Source organism: Dermacentor albipictus, chromosome 8 (genome assembly GCF_038994185.2).
Source record: "Dermacentor albipictus isolate Rhodes 1998 colony chromosome 8, USDA_Dalb.pri_finalv2, whole genome shotgun sequence".
NCBI classification, from domain to species: domain Eukaryota; kingdom Metazoa; phylum Arthropoda; class Arachnida; order Ixodida; family Ixodidae; genus Dermacentor; species Dermacentor albipictus.
The window spans coordinates 102855882-102873138 of NC_091828.1; the positions used below are offsets into that span (position 1 = coordinate 102855882).

The 17257-nt window shown below is 47.7% G+C and overlaps 1 protein-coding gene and 2 long non-coding RNA genes across 5 annotated transcripts in view; 2 read left to right on the plus strand and 1 right to left on the minus strand.

The window, feature by feature from the left end:
* Positions 1 to 17257, minus strand: part of LOC135913710 (cytokine-inducible SH2-containing protein-like) — a 49988-nt gene that overhangs the window by 12790 nt on the left and 19941 nt on the right. For 2 of the 3 annotated variants that reach the window (XR_011508034.1, XM_065446305.2), the window contains exon 1: positions 877 to 1236. The exons of the other annotated variant lie outside the window; for it this stretch is intronic. Coding sequence is in view for 1 of the 2 variants with exons in the window: in XM_065446305.2 (XP_065302377.2) it covers positions 877 to 1041 (165 nt within the window). In the remaining variant the exon portion in view is untranslated. Of the gene's footprint in view, positions 1 to 876; positions 1237 to 17257 lie in introns of those variants that run through there. 3 annotated transcript variants of the gene reach the window in all.
* On the plus strand, positions 12055 to 13502 carry LOC139048531 (uncharacterized). Its single transcript, XR_011507753.1, has 3 exons — positions 12055 to 12562; positions 12661 to 12708; positions 13400 to 13502. It is a non-coding gene; the product is annotated as an uncharacterized lncRNA (long non-coding RNA).
* On the plus strand, positions 13848 to 15104 carry LOC139048530 (uncharacterized). Its single transcript, XR_011507752.1, has 3 exons — positions 13848 to 13955; positions 14348 to 14502; positions 14968 to 15104. It is a non-coding gene; the product is annotated as an uncharacterized lncRNA (long non-coding RNA).

The following is a 17257-nucleotide window of genomic DNA, read 5'->3' on the forward strand; positions in this document are numbered from 1 at the left end:
AGATAGATGTGATATTTGTTTAGTTTGCATGAACTTGTTAGACTGTCTACGGGGATATTGCAAAAGTCCTACTCACAAATAAACAAGTCTAATATTTCAAAACAGTGCCTAAAACATTGATTTTTGCTGCTTTAATTAGATGTATCATTAGGTGCAGTTTACGGAATTATGCTACCGTTCCTTTATTGCTTAGTTACGGAGTTCTGTAAACTTGATATATGACCTTCAGATCTGCAATTATCAAGAATGCTTCTAAAATATAGACGGCACACAATTTTACGTCCTAGAGCTAGGTATTAACTTCGTTTAACTGCGACAAACCTAATCAAGATTAGGCAGTGGTTGCCGAGAAAAACGATTTCTTTGCTCTCATGCGTTTAGATGGAAGTTCCACAAGACAAAATATGAGAACATACCGACGCTGTTATCCCTGAGTGTCATTTTTTAAATTTTCTTTAAGCATGCAGAAAAGTTAATATATCGCATGAATCTCAGCACTAAAAGAGATCATACCGATTAATTACTTTCGTACGCACGCCCACCAGTTCGGCTGCGCCACCAACCTCTGCCATTTCCAGTTCAGTGTTCTAGTTTCTGATCGCCGCCCAAAGATTTCGTTTGGCATTCGTTCATCCTGCCTTCCGACCCCAACCACAAGACTTTTCAAAACTGACCCCGAAAACCGACCCCTCCTGCGCCAGAACCTTACGGAAAGAACACAAAAACGCCTTTACCAAACAAGTCTGAAAGTAACCATCTCTCTCCCTCTCTCTCTGGGCTACAAATCCCGTGTCACGTGCGAACGATATCGCGCGACGTCAACGGAGGTTTCGCGAAACGCGACCGGTGAATTATTGCTGGAACAGCGGGACTCACCACCGGCAATCCGCTCGTCATCACCGCTTCTGTCGCGAATGCGACATCACACTTCCGTTTCGCATCGCGGCTGATGGAGCCAGCAGCGACGGTGGCAGAGGCTTGGCAGCATATCCTACCGTAGTCTGCAGCAGTCACGCAGAACTTGGAGTCCGCGCAAGGCATTGGTGCACGCACACATACACGCCACAACGACGACGCACCACAACTTCGATGGGTGTACCAGAGCGCGCGCAAGATTCCCTCGACAAACGAGCGTCGAAAGCGCGTCGTCTGCTACTCGCAGCCCCCCGAGCAGACGGCGACGAGTCTCCCTATCTGTTCCACGGAAGCGGCAGACGACGAGTGAGCGGTGGTGTGGGCGCCGCGCGCCGTCTGTTTCGAAATCCTCTCCACCGCCGGGCGGCGCCGGCGGCGCTTTTCCTGGGAAACGCGCCCCAGTTCGCCGTAATCCGCGAGCAAAATCGGTGCCATTGTTCGTGACGAGTGTGATGGATCGGAGCGCTCATATCTGCCGCTGCGCCGCGGCAAATAATTGCCCACGCAGCGACGACAGAAGCACGCAGAAAGAAATATAACAGAATAAAACGGAATGTTGTACGGGGCCGTTAACTTCACGCTTTTGCGGTGCCGACCAAGCTGCCGTGCGTCGATCTGTACGTGTTACGCATACGTTTATGCCCGCATAACGGCGGGGTAGAAAGGACAAAAACGACGGAAAAGGAAAAATGTGACGTCAGACGGTACGCCGAGTCGTTCTAAATATAACGCCGAGAGCTCCTGGATAGCAGACGACACTTCGCATTGTAACAGCGGCAGCCGATATGTGCCCCAGAGGACTTCGGAGACGAAAAAAAAGAAAAAACAATGGCCCTGCACAAAACGTGCTAGACAGGTCCGTTGATTTCGTAATGGCCGTTTCGAACGACTCACACGAGGGCACCGTGGAACGACTTACTCGCAGAATTATTCAGGGCGCGGTCACTGTGGTGGGCATAGGAGAGTAATTTCAGACGCACGGGGAGATTTTACGCTCGACAAATTCTCGCAACGAAGCATCCTTGAAACTCAGTCATGAAAGGAACGCGCCTCAGTTTAGCGTACACGTTTGTGCTCAGAATAGCACCTCGGTGTTCAGAAGTCGCACATCAGTTGAGCGGAAAACCAATCACGGGGCATGACGCCACGTCCGGCATCGAATATAACGGATCCGTCTTCATTTATTTGCCCGTATCCCGTCTGCTTCCAGTGCAAGAGAGTGTCGTCTGCTAAGCCCGGATAGCTCGCCTTTAGCAGATGTGCTTGAACGATGGATGCAGACGATGCAGGTGCATAAAATAAAGCAAGCGGATCAAAAAGTAAAGCTAATTAAGCCGGCCGTATGCACACGAGACATGGCTGCCGGTTCATTCGAGTTCTTGTATTAGATATACCTCCAGTTTGGGGGGGGGGGGGGGGGGGGTTGAGAAGCCAACCTAACACTTATTTTGGTTAGCCTCTCTGCCTTTAACCTATTGTTTCTCTCTCTCTCTCTGTCTCTAGTTAGAGATATAGAAACGCTGTGGGCAGGAAATTTGGCTGGTGAGTTAATAAATTTGCGGGTATTTGACGGGATCGGTGAGTGACGTCAATCACGTTCGACCTCGCAAGCAATTCGCCAACAAGTCTTCCCATAAAGCACTTAGCAGACGACAATATTTTGCACTAGAAGCAGACAGCATGAGCAAATAAACGGTGCGGCTATATGTACATACGGGGCACGAATGCACGGTGGCAAGGTAAACCTTAACAGAGTAGATAAGGCATCATACAAATGGTAAGGCCGTCGGGGCGGGGCGGGCCGGAAATTAAACAGACTAACAGGAATCAGGAAATTAACGGGTACTTGATGGGTTCTGTGAATGAAATCACGCCCGGCTTTGAATGCACTGCACAGACCGGTCGCCTTCACTTAGCAGACGACACTCTCTTTCACTGGAAGCAGACGGGACACGGGCAAATCAATGAAGACGGATCCGTTATATGTGGACACGAGGTGTGACTGATGTTACAGTAAAGGGAACGGAGTAGCCACCAAGAAAAAGAAAAAAAAACGAAAACGGCAGGAATTTGGAGACGTACGAGGTAGCGAACTTTGTCGGTTTATGACGCAGTCGCGGTTTCCGCGGGACAGGACAAATATGGAATCTGGGATACGGCATTATCCCTTCCCACGAAATTAACCCCCATAAATGCGCGTATGTAAACGGCCGCGAAGCCAGATAGGCATTTTCGGCGGTTCCGTTTATTCGAACGACTCCGACGTAGCGCACATGTTTCGTCACCGAAATCGTTCTCCTCGGTAATTCTTGTGCAACAAATCAGCTTGTATCTCAGCAGCACTGTGCTAGTAGCCCGTGACTTCACGGGCAGGCAATTAGTGCAATTAGATAATTTACAAATAGAGCGAGGAAAGAAGGCAATTAAACCCAGAGGGTTTTGAGCAGACGATCGGTGAACATGCCACGGGTACAGCAGACGAAACAACGTTTACGTAAAAGCGGTCTCTTATAGGTCCTCTGATTTTGGGAATGTCACTTACGTGGATAGAATAATCGGATGCCACCGTCTCCATGCGTCTCGAAGTTTACGGCAAAACGTGAACGCCGCGGCGCTAAATGTAAGGCAAAGTAGGCGGGCCAAACGCGTCGATTAAACAAACAGAAGGTCGGCGCTCAGTGAGACAGCCGCTGCGACGATGGCGGGTCCGTGCGTAAAACTGAGCAGGCGGCGAGAGTGGTCTAATATATAAAAGACCAGCAAAGAGCGCAGCGCGGCAGCAGAGAACCAATTTTCGAAGAATAGCGACTAGAATATTGCAAAAGCGACGTACGCCCGCCATACTGCGGAGCAGACGGATTCCAAGAAGGAGGCAGGTGCCTGAAACGGTCAGATAACAATAGCAGACGATCATGCCATGACGGGAAATCGTCTGGAGGGAGTCTTTCTTGCACTTCTGGAACACCTCGGCTGCCCTGCAGTGTAGCTTCTTTTCTTCCCTTTCCCTTACTCCCTCGCTCGAGTTTGCTACGACTGTGCAGTTTTCGCTTAATGAGCGATGAAATAAAAGACTTTCCAGTCATACTTCACAGAATCGGGTACGCATCGTCACTGACGTATGTTTCTCATGAACAGAGCAGCTAGCTTTCGGCTGTGACGGCATCTCCCACGCCTCACAGAGACGAGGGAAAATAATGCTAACGAGGGAAAGAGGTGGTTGACGAGCGGAGACGCGAGCGGAGCAGCTTTAAGTGCACTTTCCCAAATCTAAACGTCGCAAGTGGAGTGTGCTCGGAGCAGAGTGCACTCCGGTCGGAATGCGTTCGTGGAACGCGCTTTGCTGGCCAGAGTGCGTAGCCTCGCCGCCAGGGGTTTCAACGTCACAATGTGCAATTCGTAGAAAAAGGACGCGGAAGTTCATTTTATCTGTTGAACAGCTTTTAACAAAACGATCAGAACAGAACTCGCTCATATTCTGTTCCAGCGGGATCAAATGGCGCCTCCTCGCACGCCACCATCTTGTTCTGGATTGGCTAGGCATTCGTCTTGGCTGGCATTGACTTGCAATAACTCTTATAATACAAACATTTTCGTTTGTTTTCGAGTAAATGTAGATTAAGATTGTTATTTTTTTGTTTGTAATACAACTAAAGCAATGCCTTTTTAGGCTTTCTTATTTTAATCTACATCTTCAAAAAACACAATTTTAGTCAGTCGTTTTTTTTTTCTTTTTCTTCTTCTTCTTCTTTTGCGGGTGCGCTCTGTTTTCCCGTTTAGCGTCGCGTAGCCTTAAGTGTCACTCAAGGTACCCAAGTGCACCCAAGTGGCTCAACGAACAGCCACGTTGAGCCACTTTCCCACAGTCCCCAGCAAAGATAGAAGCACCCACAACCTACAGGCGCCGCAAATTCTGGTCTATTCGGTACACTAATTCAACACTGGTACAACAGTCCTGCATGAGATGTCGATCTGCGGCTGCGAGGAGAGAACGCTGACCACCTGTTGTGCCAATGCCCTCAATTGGAAGCGCAAGGACGATCCATGTCCAACGCATTCGGGAAACTAGACGATCGTCCTCTGAAGTGAACGGGCAGTACCATAACCCCGCCGATCATCGGCTCAGAAGGCAGTGAAGGCAGTATTGCGCTTTCTGGGAACGTTTGGATTGTGCGAGCGCCTTTGACTACGTAGGTCTCTCTCTCTCTCTCTCTCTCTCTCTCTCTCTCTCTCTCTCTCTCTTCTATTTCCCTTTCCCAGCGTAGGGTAGCCGACCGGACGCCCGACTGGTTAACATACCTGCTTTATATATATATATATATATATATATATATATATATATATATATATATATATATATATATATATATATATATATATATATATATATATATTCCTATTTGACTACTATATATATATATATATATATATATATATATATATATATATATATATATATATATATATATATATATATAGTAGTCAAATAGGAATTCTTCAGGCTACCTTTCAAACGTAAAGAACTTGAGTGGTGCTACAAGGTAAACAGAACAAGTATTTATTTGCAACAGTTTCGATCGGTGGACCGATCTTCATCAGGGTTTACAAAAAAAAAAAAGAAACCTGATGAAGATCGGTCCACCGATCGAAACTGTTGCAAATAAATACTTGTTCTGTTTACCTTGTAGCACCACTCAAGTTCTTTATATATATATATATATATCTTATCTATACCGGCTCGGCCCAGGAGAAAAGCGTTTTCTGCGCCCGCTTAACAAAACACACGCAGATGCATCTGCGTGCGTGTTGCCTTTTGTTTGAAACGGAAAATAAGGTGGAGCTCTGGCGGCCGTAGTCAGACGTGTCGACAATCTGTTGCTGGAAGTATTGACTTGCTTCGCTCTTAGGCGATTCCAGGAATAAACTTCTCCGTCCGAAAGTTAAGGGAGAGAGAAGAGAGCCGTGGCCATTGTTCGCGATTCTTAGAAACACCCGAGCACTGGCAAGCATTCTCGACTACGTCCTCACAAAAAAAAAGAAGAAAAGAAAGTGGTGACTATTGTTCTTATAACTTGCAGCTTGTTCCTCTTTCCGTCAATCTGACAATGGCGTTTCGCTAAGGGCAACGAAAGGTGAACTTTCGTGAGAGGGGGGGGGGGGGGAACTGGAGAGCACGAAATAATGAAATTATTATTTCCCTCTATTTTTCTTTTTTTTTTTGCCACTGCATCTGACGTGACGTAAATAATTTTTTTTTTTCCTTCGAACGTTGCTGCCTTTAGTTCAATGAAGAAAATAGGGGAGGAGGTTGAATGGCAAAAAGTGAAGATGTCGTTAAATGGGCCAGCTGCAATGAAATTTCTCTTTGATAGATTGACTATAAGCGAGTACAGCATCTACTACCCTTCTTACTAGCAGCATTTAGACCGCACATTTGCGGAGGTCGCGGACAGCTGGCGTATAGGCGACACGACGCAGATCGTAGCAACTGGATCCATAAACGTTGAATCTCGGAGCAAGGCGCATGGCGTCCCAGATATTAGGCGCATCTCGCGCGCGCCGTACATCTTGGAGGCCACGTCCAGCCGCTGAGCTGCTTCCCTAGGGCTGACGCTGTGCTCAGCTTGGAGTTTACTTGGAGTGGAGGAAGAGCTTCAACTCGAGGATCGTTTGCGAATACGGGGGTTAGTTTCGTATATGATCTTAACAAGGAGCCGTGATAGTTTCGTATCCGAGCAGTATCTTAACAAGGAGCCGTGATGTTACAAGCCGTGATGTGCTACAATGAAGACGGATGTCACGTGGCAAGGCCGGTAGCTCATAAGCGCTTAGCACAGTACAAGTGTGCACGTGCAGTGTGTCTTTAGCGCAGCGTTGACGTTACACAGCGGCGCCGCTTGCCTTCACAAGCGCACGCGCGGTAAAACGCTAAACGCCCGTGACAAAACACCTCTTCCACGTAACTTGAACACCCCCAAACTCCTTCGTTACATCACCGCCTCGCCAGGGCAAGATGCGATGGAGCTTTCCTCAAGCGTAGCCAAGGCACGTCTCAAGGATGACCGAAGGCCGAGACCCCTTCTGTTTCTTTCCAAGAATTAAGGAAGAGCGCCGAGAAGTAAAAAGAAGAAATGCGGCTAAACGAGATCGTTCGCTCGCTCACCCGTTACGCAGGCATTCCCGAGAAAGAGGCCAACTGCGATCTTCTAGTTACGCGGAAAGAACGGCTGATAAGCGGGGCCGACGCTTCGTACAGGGCCGGTTGGATACCACTCGTAGCTGCGCCTTTCCAGGGAACGCAGCTTATTGAGCCGAGCTCCATGCCACGAGGAGCGGGAATGATGTAAAGAAAAAAAAGAAGTTAAGGAGCCAGGAGCTGCGCAGCAGAAGACTCGGCAAGACGTACGGAGGCGACGAGCAGACGAAAAGCAGACGACAGTCACAAAAAATAAAATTAATCTGACGACATTACACAACAAAGCAACAGTCACAAAAGCGCACGTTCAGGTTTATTTGTTTATCTATACATACTGCAATTTCCTGTATTATAGCAAAATTGTTACAGAAGTGATTCAACGGACTAAAAAAGATACATAAATTACATCAGAACAATAAGAGAAATACTAATTAAGGTGACTAAAGGACAAGTTCAGTGCTGTCTGTAGTTCACCACGTCATTAGTAAGCGCGTTTCAGTTCAATATCGTCCTGGGGAAAATAAAAGTATTTGAGAAGATATTTGTTGGGCCTGATGTGAAGGGGCGGGTAATTCATGTTGCTGGCTTGTAGCATGTATACGCCAGAAGAAGTTTGTATATACTACACGTTTGCATATAGTACGTGATCCGGTCACGGCTGTTCCAAGGCGCGACCAGACGACACCGGAAAACGCGCGTCAGACAAAAGCGCTTGACGAGTTTCTGAGTAAAAAGAGAGAACTTCGTCACCGTTTAAGTGTGCCACTCTCCAAAAGCCGCTCAAGATCAGCGGAAACAGTAGCGTAGCGATCAAGCAAGTAAAAAAAAAAAATGTGAGGTGCACAGGAGGCGGAGCACGGCGGGGGCGAGCAGACGACAGTCACGAAAGAACAAAACAAATGAAGCCAGCCTGCAGCTTGACAATTCAGCAGACGAAAACGCGCGTTAGCCTTGCATAGAAGTTCAGGCGAAAATTGCCCTCATCGTTCCTCAAAATGCAAGCAGACGACACCTAAAAGCACTCGACGAGTTTCGGATTAGAAGAAAGATTTCGTCACCTTCAATGAGATAACTTCAACAAAGCCGAAGAGCACAGAAAACGGTGGCGGAGCAATCCAAGCCGCAATTAAACATAAAAGAAAAAGAAAGTCAAGTAGGTGGGAGGACCGCAGGAAAGTGACCAGAGGACGCGGTAAACAAGCCATAACGAGGAATCCAAATGAGATGACGACATCGGCTCCAGAAAGTTAGGCGAAACAGGAAAATGGCTAGTGGTGCCAGGTGCAGCAGACGAGAGAGCCTGTGCAACGCGAAACAAAAGCATTGCAGAACAGAGCAAAATGGACAGATAACGCCGTGTAAAGTAGAGAAGAGGAGGTGGGCCAAAAGGGAGAATGCTTGACTTGAGAGGGAAGGATGGAAGGTGCGCAAGTCTGAACAGAACCACGGCGCAAGCTGGGAACTGAAGCGGGGGGAAAGAGAGAGAGGTTGAGGGTGAGATCCTGATACCAAGGAGGTGAGGGTTTGGCTCCTGCTGCTCGTCCCGGCGGCAAGCCGCTCCTCCTGCTACCGCAGCACAGTGCCTGGCGACTTCCTCCTCGGCCAGCCCGTGCGCGCGCCAATCTTGTTTTCCTGGAAGAGCGATTAGCGGCCGGGAGAAAAGAAACGCGCGCGCGCGCGCGCGCGGTCGCGACGGCAGCCAACAGTTCTCGGGACTACCACATGAAGAGCCAGCGCAGGGAGAAGCAGACGACAGACAGCTCGGCCTCTTTCCGTGCCCACTCCCCCCGTCGTTCTCTCTTCGCGGTTCCGTGAAAGCTCGCTGCGAGCGAGACTGCGCGCGACCCACCGACCACTCGGGAAGGAACAGACGAAGTAGCAGAAGACGCAAAAGACGTCCCGAAGGTAGCTACAGAGAAAGAAATGGCAGACGAAAAAGCAGAAGACGCGAAAGACATTTCGAGGCTGACCACCCGTGGGAACAGAGGACGAAGTATACGATACGAAAGAAGTTAGCTGTGAGGGTTCTGGGGTGGGTGGCGCTCGTTGTGTCGCGCATACTGCACCTTCGCGAGCAGACTGCGGCGAAAGATTTTCGCAACTAGACAAGATGCCCGCCGTGCATTCTCCGTAGCCTTATCCTTTCTGTACGCCTCCTTTCTGCCTCTCAATCTCCGACCCTGGCACCTTCAAAGCCGAGTCGGTTGCGCTGCGTCACCACAGCATAGCGGAAGCTGTAGATAAGTCGAACAGATCTGAAGAAAGCGCGGACGCAACAAAGCGCGTAGCGATACAAGAACATCTGCTCTGAATAGCAGACGATACGACGTTTTAACCAGGTCAGACTGCACGCCTAAAAGTGCGGTCTCTTGTCGGATCGTGATCAGCTTTTGGGGAGGCACCCTATACGGTCCTACGCGTCCCGCATGGCAAATAAGCAGCTAATGAACATAAATAAACGCGGCTAATGACCACGATTTTTCATTTAAAATGTAATCCACAATGCCGACGCCAGAGAACTCACAAATCAGAGTCACGCAACCAGTTTTACAGCTCAGTGTCCACAACTGTAAGTGGTGGGTCACATTGGCGACGTGGAATTGGCATTACTAAATGCCCCCACGTACCGTCGGGGTTAAACGTTTGCGGACCTGGAGAACTGAGAGAAAATCTGAATAGTTCATTAGCCTGAACCTGCAGCGTAGTTTCGGATTTCCGACCTTTACTAGTACGTGCGGACAACATAGCCTTGTACGGTTTGCTATTAGCTGCCGTCACAAACTACCCGGAACCTCAAATCCATTCTCAGATACCGTGGTCCGTAAACATTCGACCCCGACTGTACCCCCGTAGTCTTTCATAGTACTTGGCTGCAATGCCAGCGTGCTCGTTCGTTTGGCGGTAGCGGGAACGACCGCGCGGAGGTCTTCCTTGCCGAAAATGTGTTTCGGGAAAAAGAGCGAGCAACGTTTTGACCCCACTCTGCTCTGTGTAAGCAAGGGAGGGCACAGCCAAGACCTCCTCGCCAGCGTTGGCCCCTGCTACCCTCTCCCCTCCCGCGAACTCCGCTGCTATCGTGCTTCTCTTTTCCTCGAGTGGTTCTCCAGAAGCGAAAAATGGAATTGGGCGGGAGGTCGTCGCGATTGCGGCATTCGACGAAACGCAAACGGCGTTCTAGCGACAAGGCGAGAGACCCACAGCGGCGGCGGACACTTGGTTGCAAAGTCGACTTTTCTTTGCCTTTCGTTTCTCTTTCTTTCTTTCTTTCTTCAAACACGATTCCGCTGTGCTGCTCGCTCGTATCTGTTCCTTCTCTCTCGCCGTCTTTCTCGGTTTGACGACGCGCGGTCTTCCCGGACATGCAGCGAAGACTCGCTGGAGTCGTGGTCGAATGCCGTTTCGAAAAGGCGTGCTAGGGGCCGATCGCGGAAGTAGTAAGCAAACAAAATGCGGCTCGATGTGGCCGTGGAGCTCAAGTACCGTATTAATGACAGTCGATCGAGAATAATCGAGCGAGCAGAGGGTACCCGCGTTTGTGTTCGCATCACGGAGCAGACGGACACAAGGGCGGGTGTCGTCTGCTCATCAATCTATATCATTTGCGCTGTTTACGTAAAAAGTATCGGCGTGCCGCTAACGTTGGAGAACAGACGACAAGATTCGCGCTCGCTTTGGAACAGTTTGTCGTCTGTTCTTGCTTTTCTTCCCTTCGTCATGCATTGTAGGTGAGTAAAGATGCAATTTACGTGAATGGAAACATTCTATGAAGATTTTACTTTAAGGACACGTTGTTTGTGTAGCCATATCCACGTTTTAGACGAAGCCTCTTACAACACCAGATAACGCAAGCCTCGCAGACATATACCGTCATTCCCATCACGGCAAGGCGCCCTTAAGAAACTCCCGTAGACGGTGGCGCCAGATTTCCCTCTAGGTGTTATAGTGAGAAACTCTATGTTCGTAGAGGACGCATCCGGTAGAGGTGGTACATCAGCACACCTGTAAGTGACGCGGAGAAAATCTGCCGCTGAAAAAAATCCGAATATATATATATATATAAATAAATATATATATATATATATATATATATATATATATATATATATATATATATATATATATATATATATTCAATACGTGCACGTCGTTTTGAATGCATCGGTGAAGCAGCAACAGAGAAAGAACGCCTCTTCGACAGGGGTACGGTATATCTCTCCATTGAGTGCGAACTGCCGGATGTTATCTACGTGCAGATTCCTGCAGCCTCTGTTTCTGAGCTGGGCAATGCGCCGCTTTTAAGAAAGCAAGGTCGCAGTGCGCGCCCTTGCGAAAGTTGTTTTCCCCGCTCACTGGCTTCCCGGACGAAAGCAGAGCGTGCCTTTCCAACTAGCGTTGCCCCACCCCGGCGAACGCGCGTGTGTGTGTGTGCCCCGAAAAAAAGACCAACGTTGCAATCGCGTTGCATAACCGCGCCACACACAATGCGCCGACGATCACGGAGGCCTTCCCTAACGAGCCCGTCTGGGCGACTACGCAATGACCCGGCGTGTGTCATCGCAGTCCTCCTGTATCGTAGTAGATTTCTAAACCTGCCGGTACGTTCGCTTGTGTCACCTTTCTTCTATTGCTATTGGCCGCGTAGCATCAGCTGCTTCTGCTGCTATACTGGCCGACTTAACTTGGAAATAAGAGGGCGGAACGGATAGATCCGGGTAACTATTGGACGTTACGGAGATTTAGATTGTTCGTAAACGTATTGACCTTTGAGTAAATGCCGGGGTTACGGGAGACCTGCACGGCAGCAGCGATAGCTTTCTTGGGCTCTTTCGCCCGCCTTTGTGGTCGGACCGCCGATACGAAGGCGCGGACGCAAAAGACGCGTGCGCTCCTATCTACCTGCATACATCCTGAAGCAGGGGCGCGATAACGTAACTCTATTCCAAACAAAAAGTGTTCCAAAATCCGGACGTCAAAATGACGCGACAGTTTCTGCGTATGGGGGCGGGAACCAGCGACGTTTTTCAATCTGTCCAATCAGCAGCCTCCATCGTTGCCGGAAGTATGTTTTGCTTGTTTTTTATTTGCAAAGGGACCGTATAGCAAGTGACATAAAGACATAAACGTCTGATAAAAGAACAATTGTATGTCGCTGAGAGTAAAAGTGTTTTGTAATCTTTTAACGCAAGAGAAGTTGAAGCGCACTTGAAAGTAAGCACAAATATTTTAATTTTTTGAGTCATAGCCACACACGTGCCAATTCCGCATCCAATCCATTTCGCTACGCACACTTAAGATGGCGGCTACGTGAAAACAGCTGATCGGTCCTGTGGCCCGCACTTGGTGTATATTTGTCCGTAACGTGATTAGTTGAAATCTTGCCGTACGTGGTACTTTCGCCCGAGAAGAATTCTGGAAGCTGTGAACATCATGAAGACTGCGAAAGCGTAGTGCTCGGTGAGTAAACGCATCATTCTTTCTTGTGCTTAGTGACTGAGCAGTACCATCTGAGCTGGGTGATCGCATGGTGTTCACTTTTGCTTTTATTCGCATAGGATACGGAAGAATCGATGAAGGTTGGAAGGCATCTCAACAGATAGCTGGTAAGTAAACGTTTTCTATAAACGATCGCAACTGTCTCCGAATGTAGTCATGATTTAAATCGAGGGTGGTCTGTAAGAGAGGCTCATTTTTGTTTCTTTGCCACACACTGCTGCGCAGTGATCCATTCCCCCGTGCGGGCGGTACAGATGCTTCTGCTGGATATTCGCACGAGAAAAGTTTTTTTGTTGTTGTTATTCACTTGTGTTAAATTGAACGTGGCATTTATGGCGTGATAAAATAACGACACATTAAATGAATGTAACCGTTATGTTTTAACGACGAATTGATATCTGAAACGGTACGATTTGTTGGTATTAATTCGCTGCGGTCCGGCGAAAATTGAGCGCGAAAAAGAAATGGCGGAGAGCAGCAACAGCGCGCGCGTTTCGGCCGCGCAGGCCGCTATGCTAGTGGAGTTTATGGAGCAGCATCCGTACTTGGCGAGAGGCTCCACCAGCCTCTCGCCAAGTATGAGTGCTGCCCAAAAAAGGGGACTATGGGCAGAAATTGCCGCTGCCTTGAACGCCGTCGGGCCGGCAGTTAAGATAGCCCGGCGCTGGCGCCTGTATTGGGCGCGCATGGCGTACGAATGTAAGAAACTCGCGGCGCAGGTTGGCGCCGAAAAGAGGTGAGCCCGCGACTAGCAACGTCTTCGGAACGTATAAGCTGACGGTGTTCATGCACTTGCAGGAAGACGGGAGGTGGAAAGTTGGGCGGCCTAGAGGGTCGAGTGATCGCCGTGCTCGCCCATACCGGCCCAGCCTCCGCCCCTGCGGATTTTTTTCACGGAAATGCTGAGGTGAGTAGCAATGTTCGTTGCTATGTGTACCGATGTCGGGCAGTTACACCGTGGTGAATATTTTTCCCTTGTGTGCTTGTGTGTGTATTCTTACAATTCAACACACATGCCAGCACATGATATCCGTACTTTGCAAGAACGGAAATGCTGCCCCACTGCTGTTAGAAACACCTTGTGGTGGATTTCATGACTCGTTAATCCGAAAAGCATTAGCGACGAGTTGTCAAAGCTCCAAGGCACTAGTATGTCGTATGATGGATTAGGAATTGCGTGATAAGTGAAATAGACATGCAAACCAGTTGATGGTTAATCACATTATGTCCTGTACTTTATTGTTCTAGGAGGACGCAGCCTGTAGCAGTGAGGAGTCCGCTGAAGTGCCCCCTGCCCCACCAGCAGCTGCGCGCGTCTCGGTGGGCACGGAGCCGGGGACCAGTGGCACTGCACGTAAGGCACTTCAGCAGCTAATGCAATACGAACACATCACTCCAAGCATTATCTATTAAGACCTTAGAAACAGAAATTGTGTATTTATATTATTTACACGGCAAAGAAGAAGTGCTTGCCTAAGGGTCGCTGCAAAATTGAACAATAATGTGACTGTTAACACCATTTGTAATGCAGCGTACAAGCTGAAAGTACTATCAGTGTAGTCTTTTATGATGGTGTAGTGCCTTTTTGGTTATGCAAATTGACTGTTCATTTTGTGAACGGTGTGTTGCCGGAATTATTTTTCTGGGCTTCCACATGATAATGAACCAGTAAAATGTCTATGCAGGATGGAGCGAAATTAGTTTTCTTAACCACTGTTTACTGATTTTATTTTTACGGACCATCAGCTCGGCAGCAGCCCCGCAGGCCACCCCGACTTCAGGTCCTCACGGACGCCGCATCGAGCACGGCCGCGGACTATGCCCGGCAGAGCCGGTTAGCTGAGGCGGCAAACGCGGAGGCCGCAAGCTTCCACCAGCAGTTGCTGCAGCAACATCGGCAGGTGCGTACAACTTGGCCGGGTCATTTGTTGAAGAGGTGATTAGGGCACATGGTAATAATGTACATTACAACCATGTTACACATGCGAGGCATGTGTAGTCATTTGGCTCATTGGCTCATGCACGTTTATACATCTCCTTTGAGGTGTTCTTTAACACATAGCAACTTACAAAACATTTCCATGGTTGCATGTATCGCGACAGCATGATCATAATTTCTTTAACAATTCAACTAGTCACCAATACTGCCTTCTGACAGGCAGAGGCAGCTTGGTGTGATTTGTTACGTTTCACACGTTTTTAACATAACAGACCATGTACGTTTGCACGGCCATTTGTCATGTCATATGTGAATGATCTCGCTGCCCTCAAGAGTAACCTTGCTGAAACTGCAAGACTTGCAAACAGTGCAAGTCGAGAATTTACAGTGCATAACCTGTAGCTAACTAAGTGAATTTGTTTCGCAGCTGGTGGAAGAGCAGCGAGCGACACGGCAAGTCCTCGAGCAGCTGGTGGCCGAGATGCGTGGTTCGCGAGAGGCGAACACTCTCATTGCGACCACGCTGCGCCAGCTGCTGGCTGCCCTGGCCGACCTGCGCGCGCCGCCTCAGCATTAAGGGGCAGCTTTTTTTTTTTGCCATATCATCCTTTAGTGCTTTGTTAGGTACAAGTGTCACCAATCTATGCATGTTTTTTTTTATGCAGCACTAAAGGATGATATGGCTGTTTTCCGTAATTTCTGTCCCTAATCAAATTTTTTTTTTTCAAGGTAATTTCTGTCATGTTTATTTTAATATCTAGTGCAAGTTTCGCGTTACTGTTCATTACCGTGTTCTTTTAGTGTGTCGTTTAGTCATTTTGTGTAATTATCTATGTTTATTTGATTATCTATGTTCTATCTATCTATATATGTGAAATTATCTGTCATGTTTATTTTAATATCTAGTGCAAGTTTCCCATTTCTGTTCATTACCGTGTTTTTTTTAGTGTGTCATTTAGTCATTTTGTGTAATTATCTATGTCCAAGTGCGACGGCATAAGGTATATTTACAATTTCTGTCATATTTTTGCGTTTCTGTTTTTTACCGTATTTTTTTCTCCAAGTTCATTTCATGTGTATTATTCTTTGTCCAAGTGAGACGGTATAACTTATATGTACATTTTTTGCCGTATTTTCGTTAGGTGTTCTTCACTTTTGTTTTGCTGTTACTGATATGTTTCAATGTGCGCCGCTCTTCCACGGAAGATACACTGTGCAATCACTTTTACGCCAACTATGACATTGTCTCGCACACATACAGGTGCGCTTAATAACTACAATACTGTGATAACTGGAAATCAATTTTCATGCCATATGTATGTCATGTTTGCAATGTATAATCATTCGTGCCTACGCAAAGTAGCCGAATTGGTATTTTTGTTAACACCAAGTGTACACACCCGAGCAGCAGGAAACGAAAGAGCGCTTTATTGCGAGAAGCATGTGTGTTTATACACAGGCAGGCCAGGCTTGCACATGCGTATCAAGATATTCTTGATGATGAAGCCACTGGTCACACCAAGCACCTGTTACCTGTGGTGGTCGCTGTGATATTTCAGGTGTCCTTACCTATGATAGCAATACAATCTAGTCCCCATTGTAGTTGAGCACAGTTTGTGACGTATGTAGCAGAGCCATCGATGTGGCCGCTATTTTGACATTCGCTGCCAGGCTGGTCTTGCAGCCGTTATATGAAATACCGTTTTAGTGCCAAGCATTTTCTGACTTGTCGTTCCTTAGAAGCATGTCATGGCTGCTTTATATTGTGATCTTATTACGGCACTAGTCATTGAAAAGAAACTGTTTTGTGCTGCAAACATGCCAACTACATAATAGAGAAGAGATCTTTCTTGCTGTGAAGTTGCTGGATGAAGAAAAATGGTTGTCTGCGAGTTCAAAAAAATGTCATTATGCTCGTGTCATATTTATGCGATTTAACATCTGCCAACGGCCCAGTGGTAGTGCACTGGGTCCCATGTAGTGAACATCACACGGCTATTTTGGCGCCATGAAGCCATGCTCTGTGTACTTGTCTGTCATTTGCTTTGATGAAAGACGGCATTGAAGATCGATCACATGGTTTTATTTACAATGCAGATATAAATAAACGATTTTAAACAATGCAAGTTGCACTTGAAATGAATATTTACAATTTGTGTTCCTTCAATTTCAGAACTATTTACATATGTACACTCTCCCAAGGGAGAATAACGCGCTTGACATGCCAGGCGATCATTTTCGGCATAACTTGGCCTTATGTCAAGGAACTGTGCGGTGGCTGTGTGGCAAAACAGCGCAGGGCCTACAAGGTGCGTGAGCACAGTACACATGGTGGAGCGAGAAGTGTTGTGCTTGGCAGCAGCCCAAATAGGAAGCGAGGAGGCGAAGACCAACATCCTCCCATGCGCAGTGCAGATGGCGGTGACAGTGTCGGTGATGACAGAAGCAACAGCAGCAGCAGCAAATCATTTGGCGAACCCCAGCTGCCCAGAGAAGTAGCTACAACATTCTGCTGATGAACACAAAGTGTTCTATCCACAGGTACTAAATGAAAGGCTCTCATGTAGTGTCACAGTGGAATGATGCAATCATCTCCGGTAGTGACAGCTCACTGGCAGAGGACACGTGAAAACGCTGGTTATGATTGAGCACATTCTATAAAAAAAGCAGCACGCTATCCACTAATTGCACATATTTCTTCACATTGGTTCCTGCTC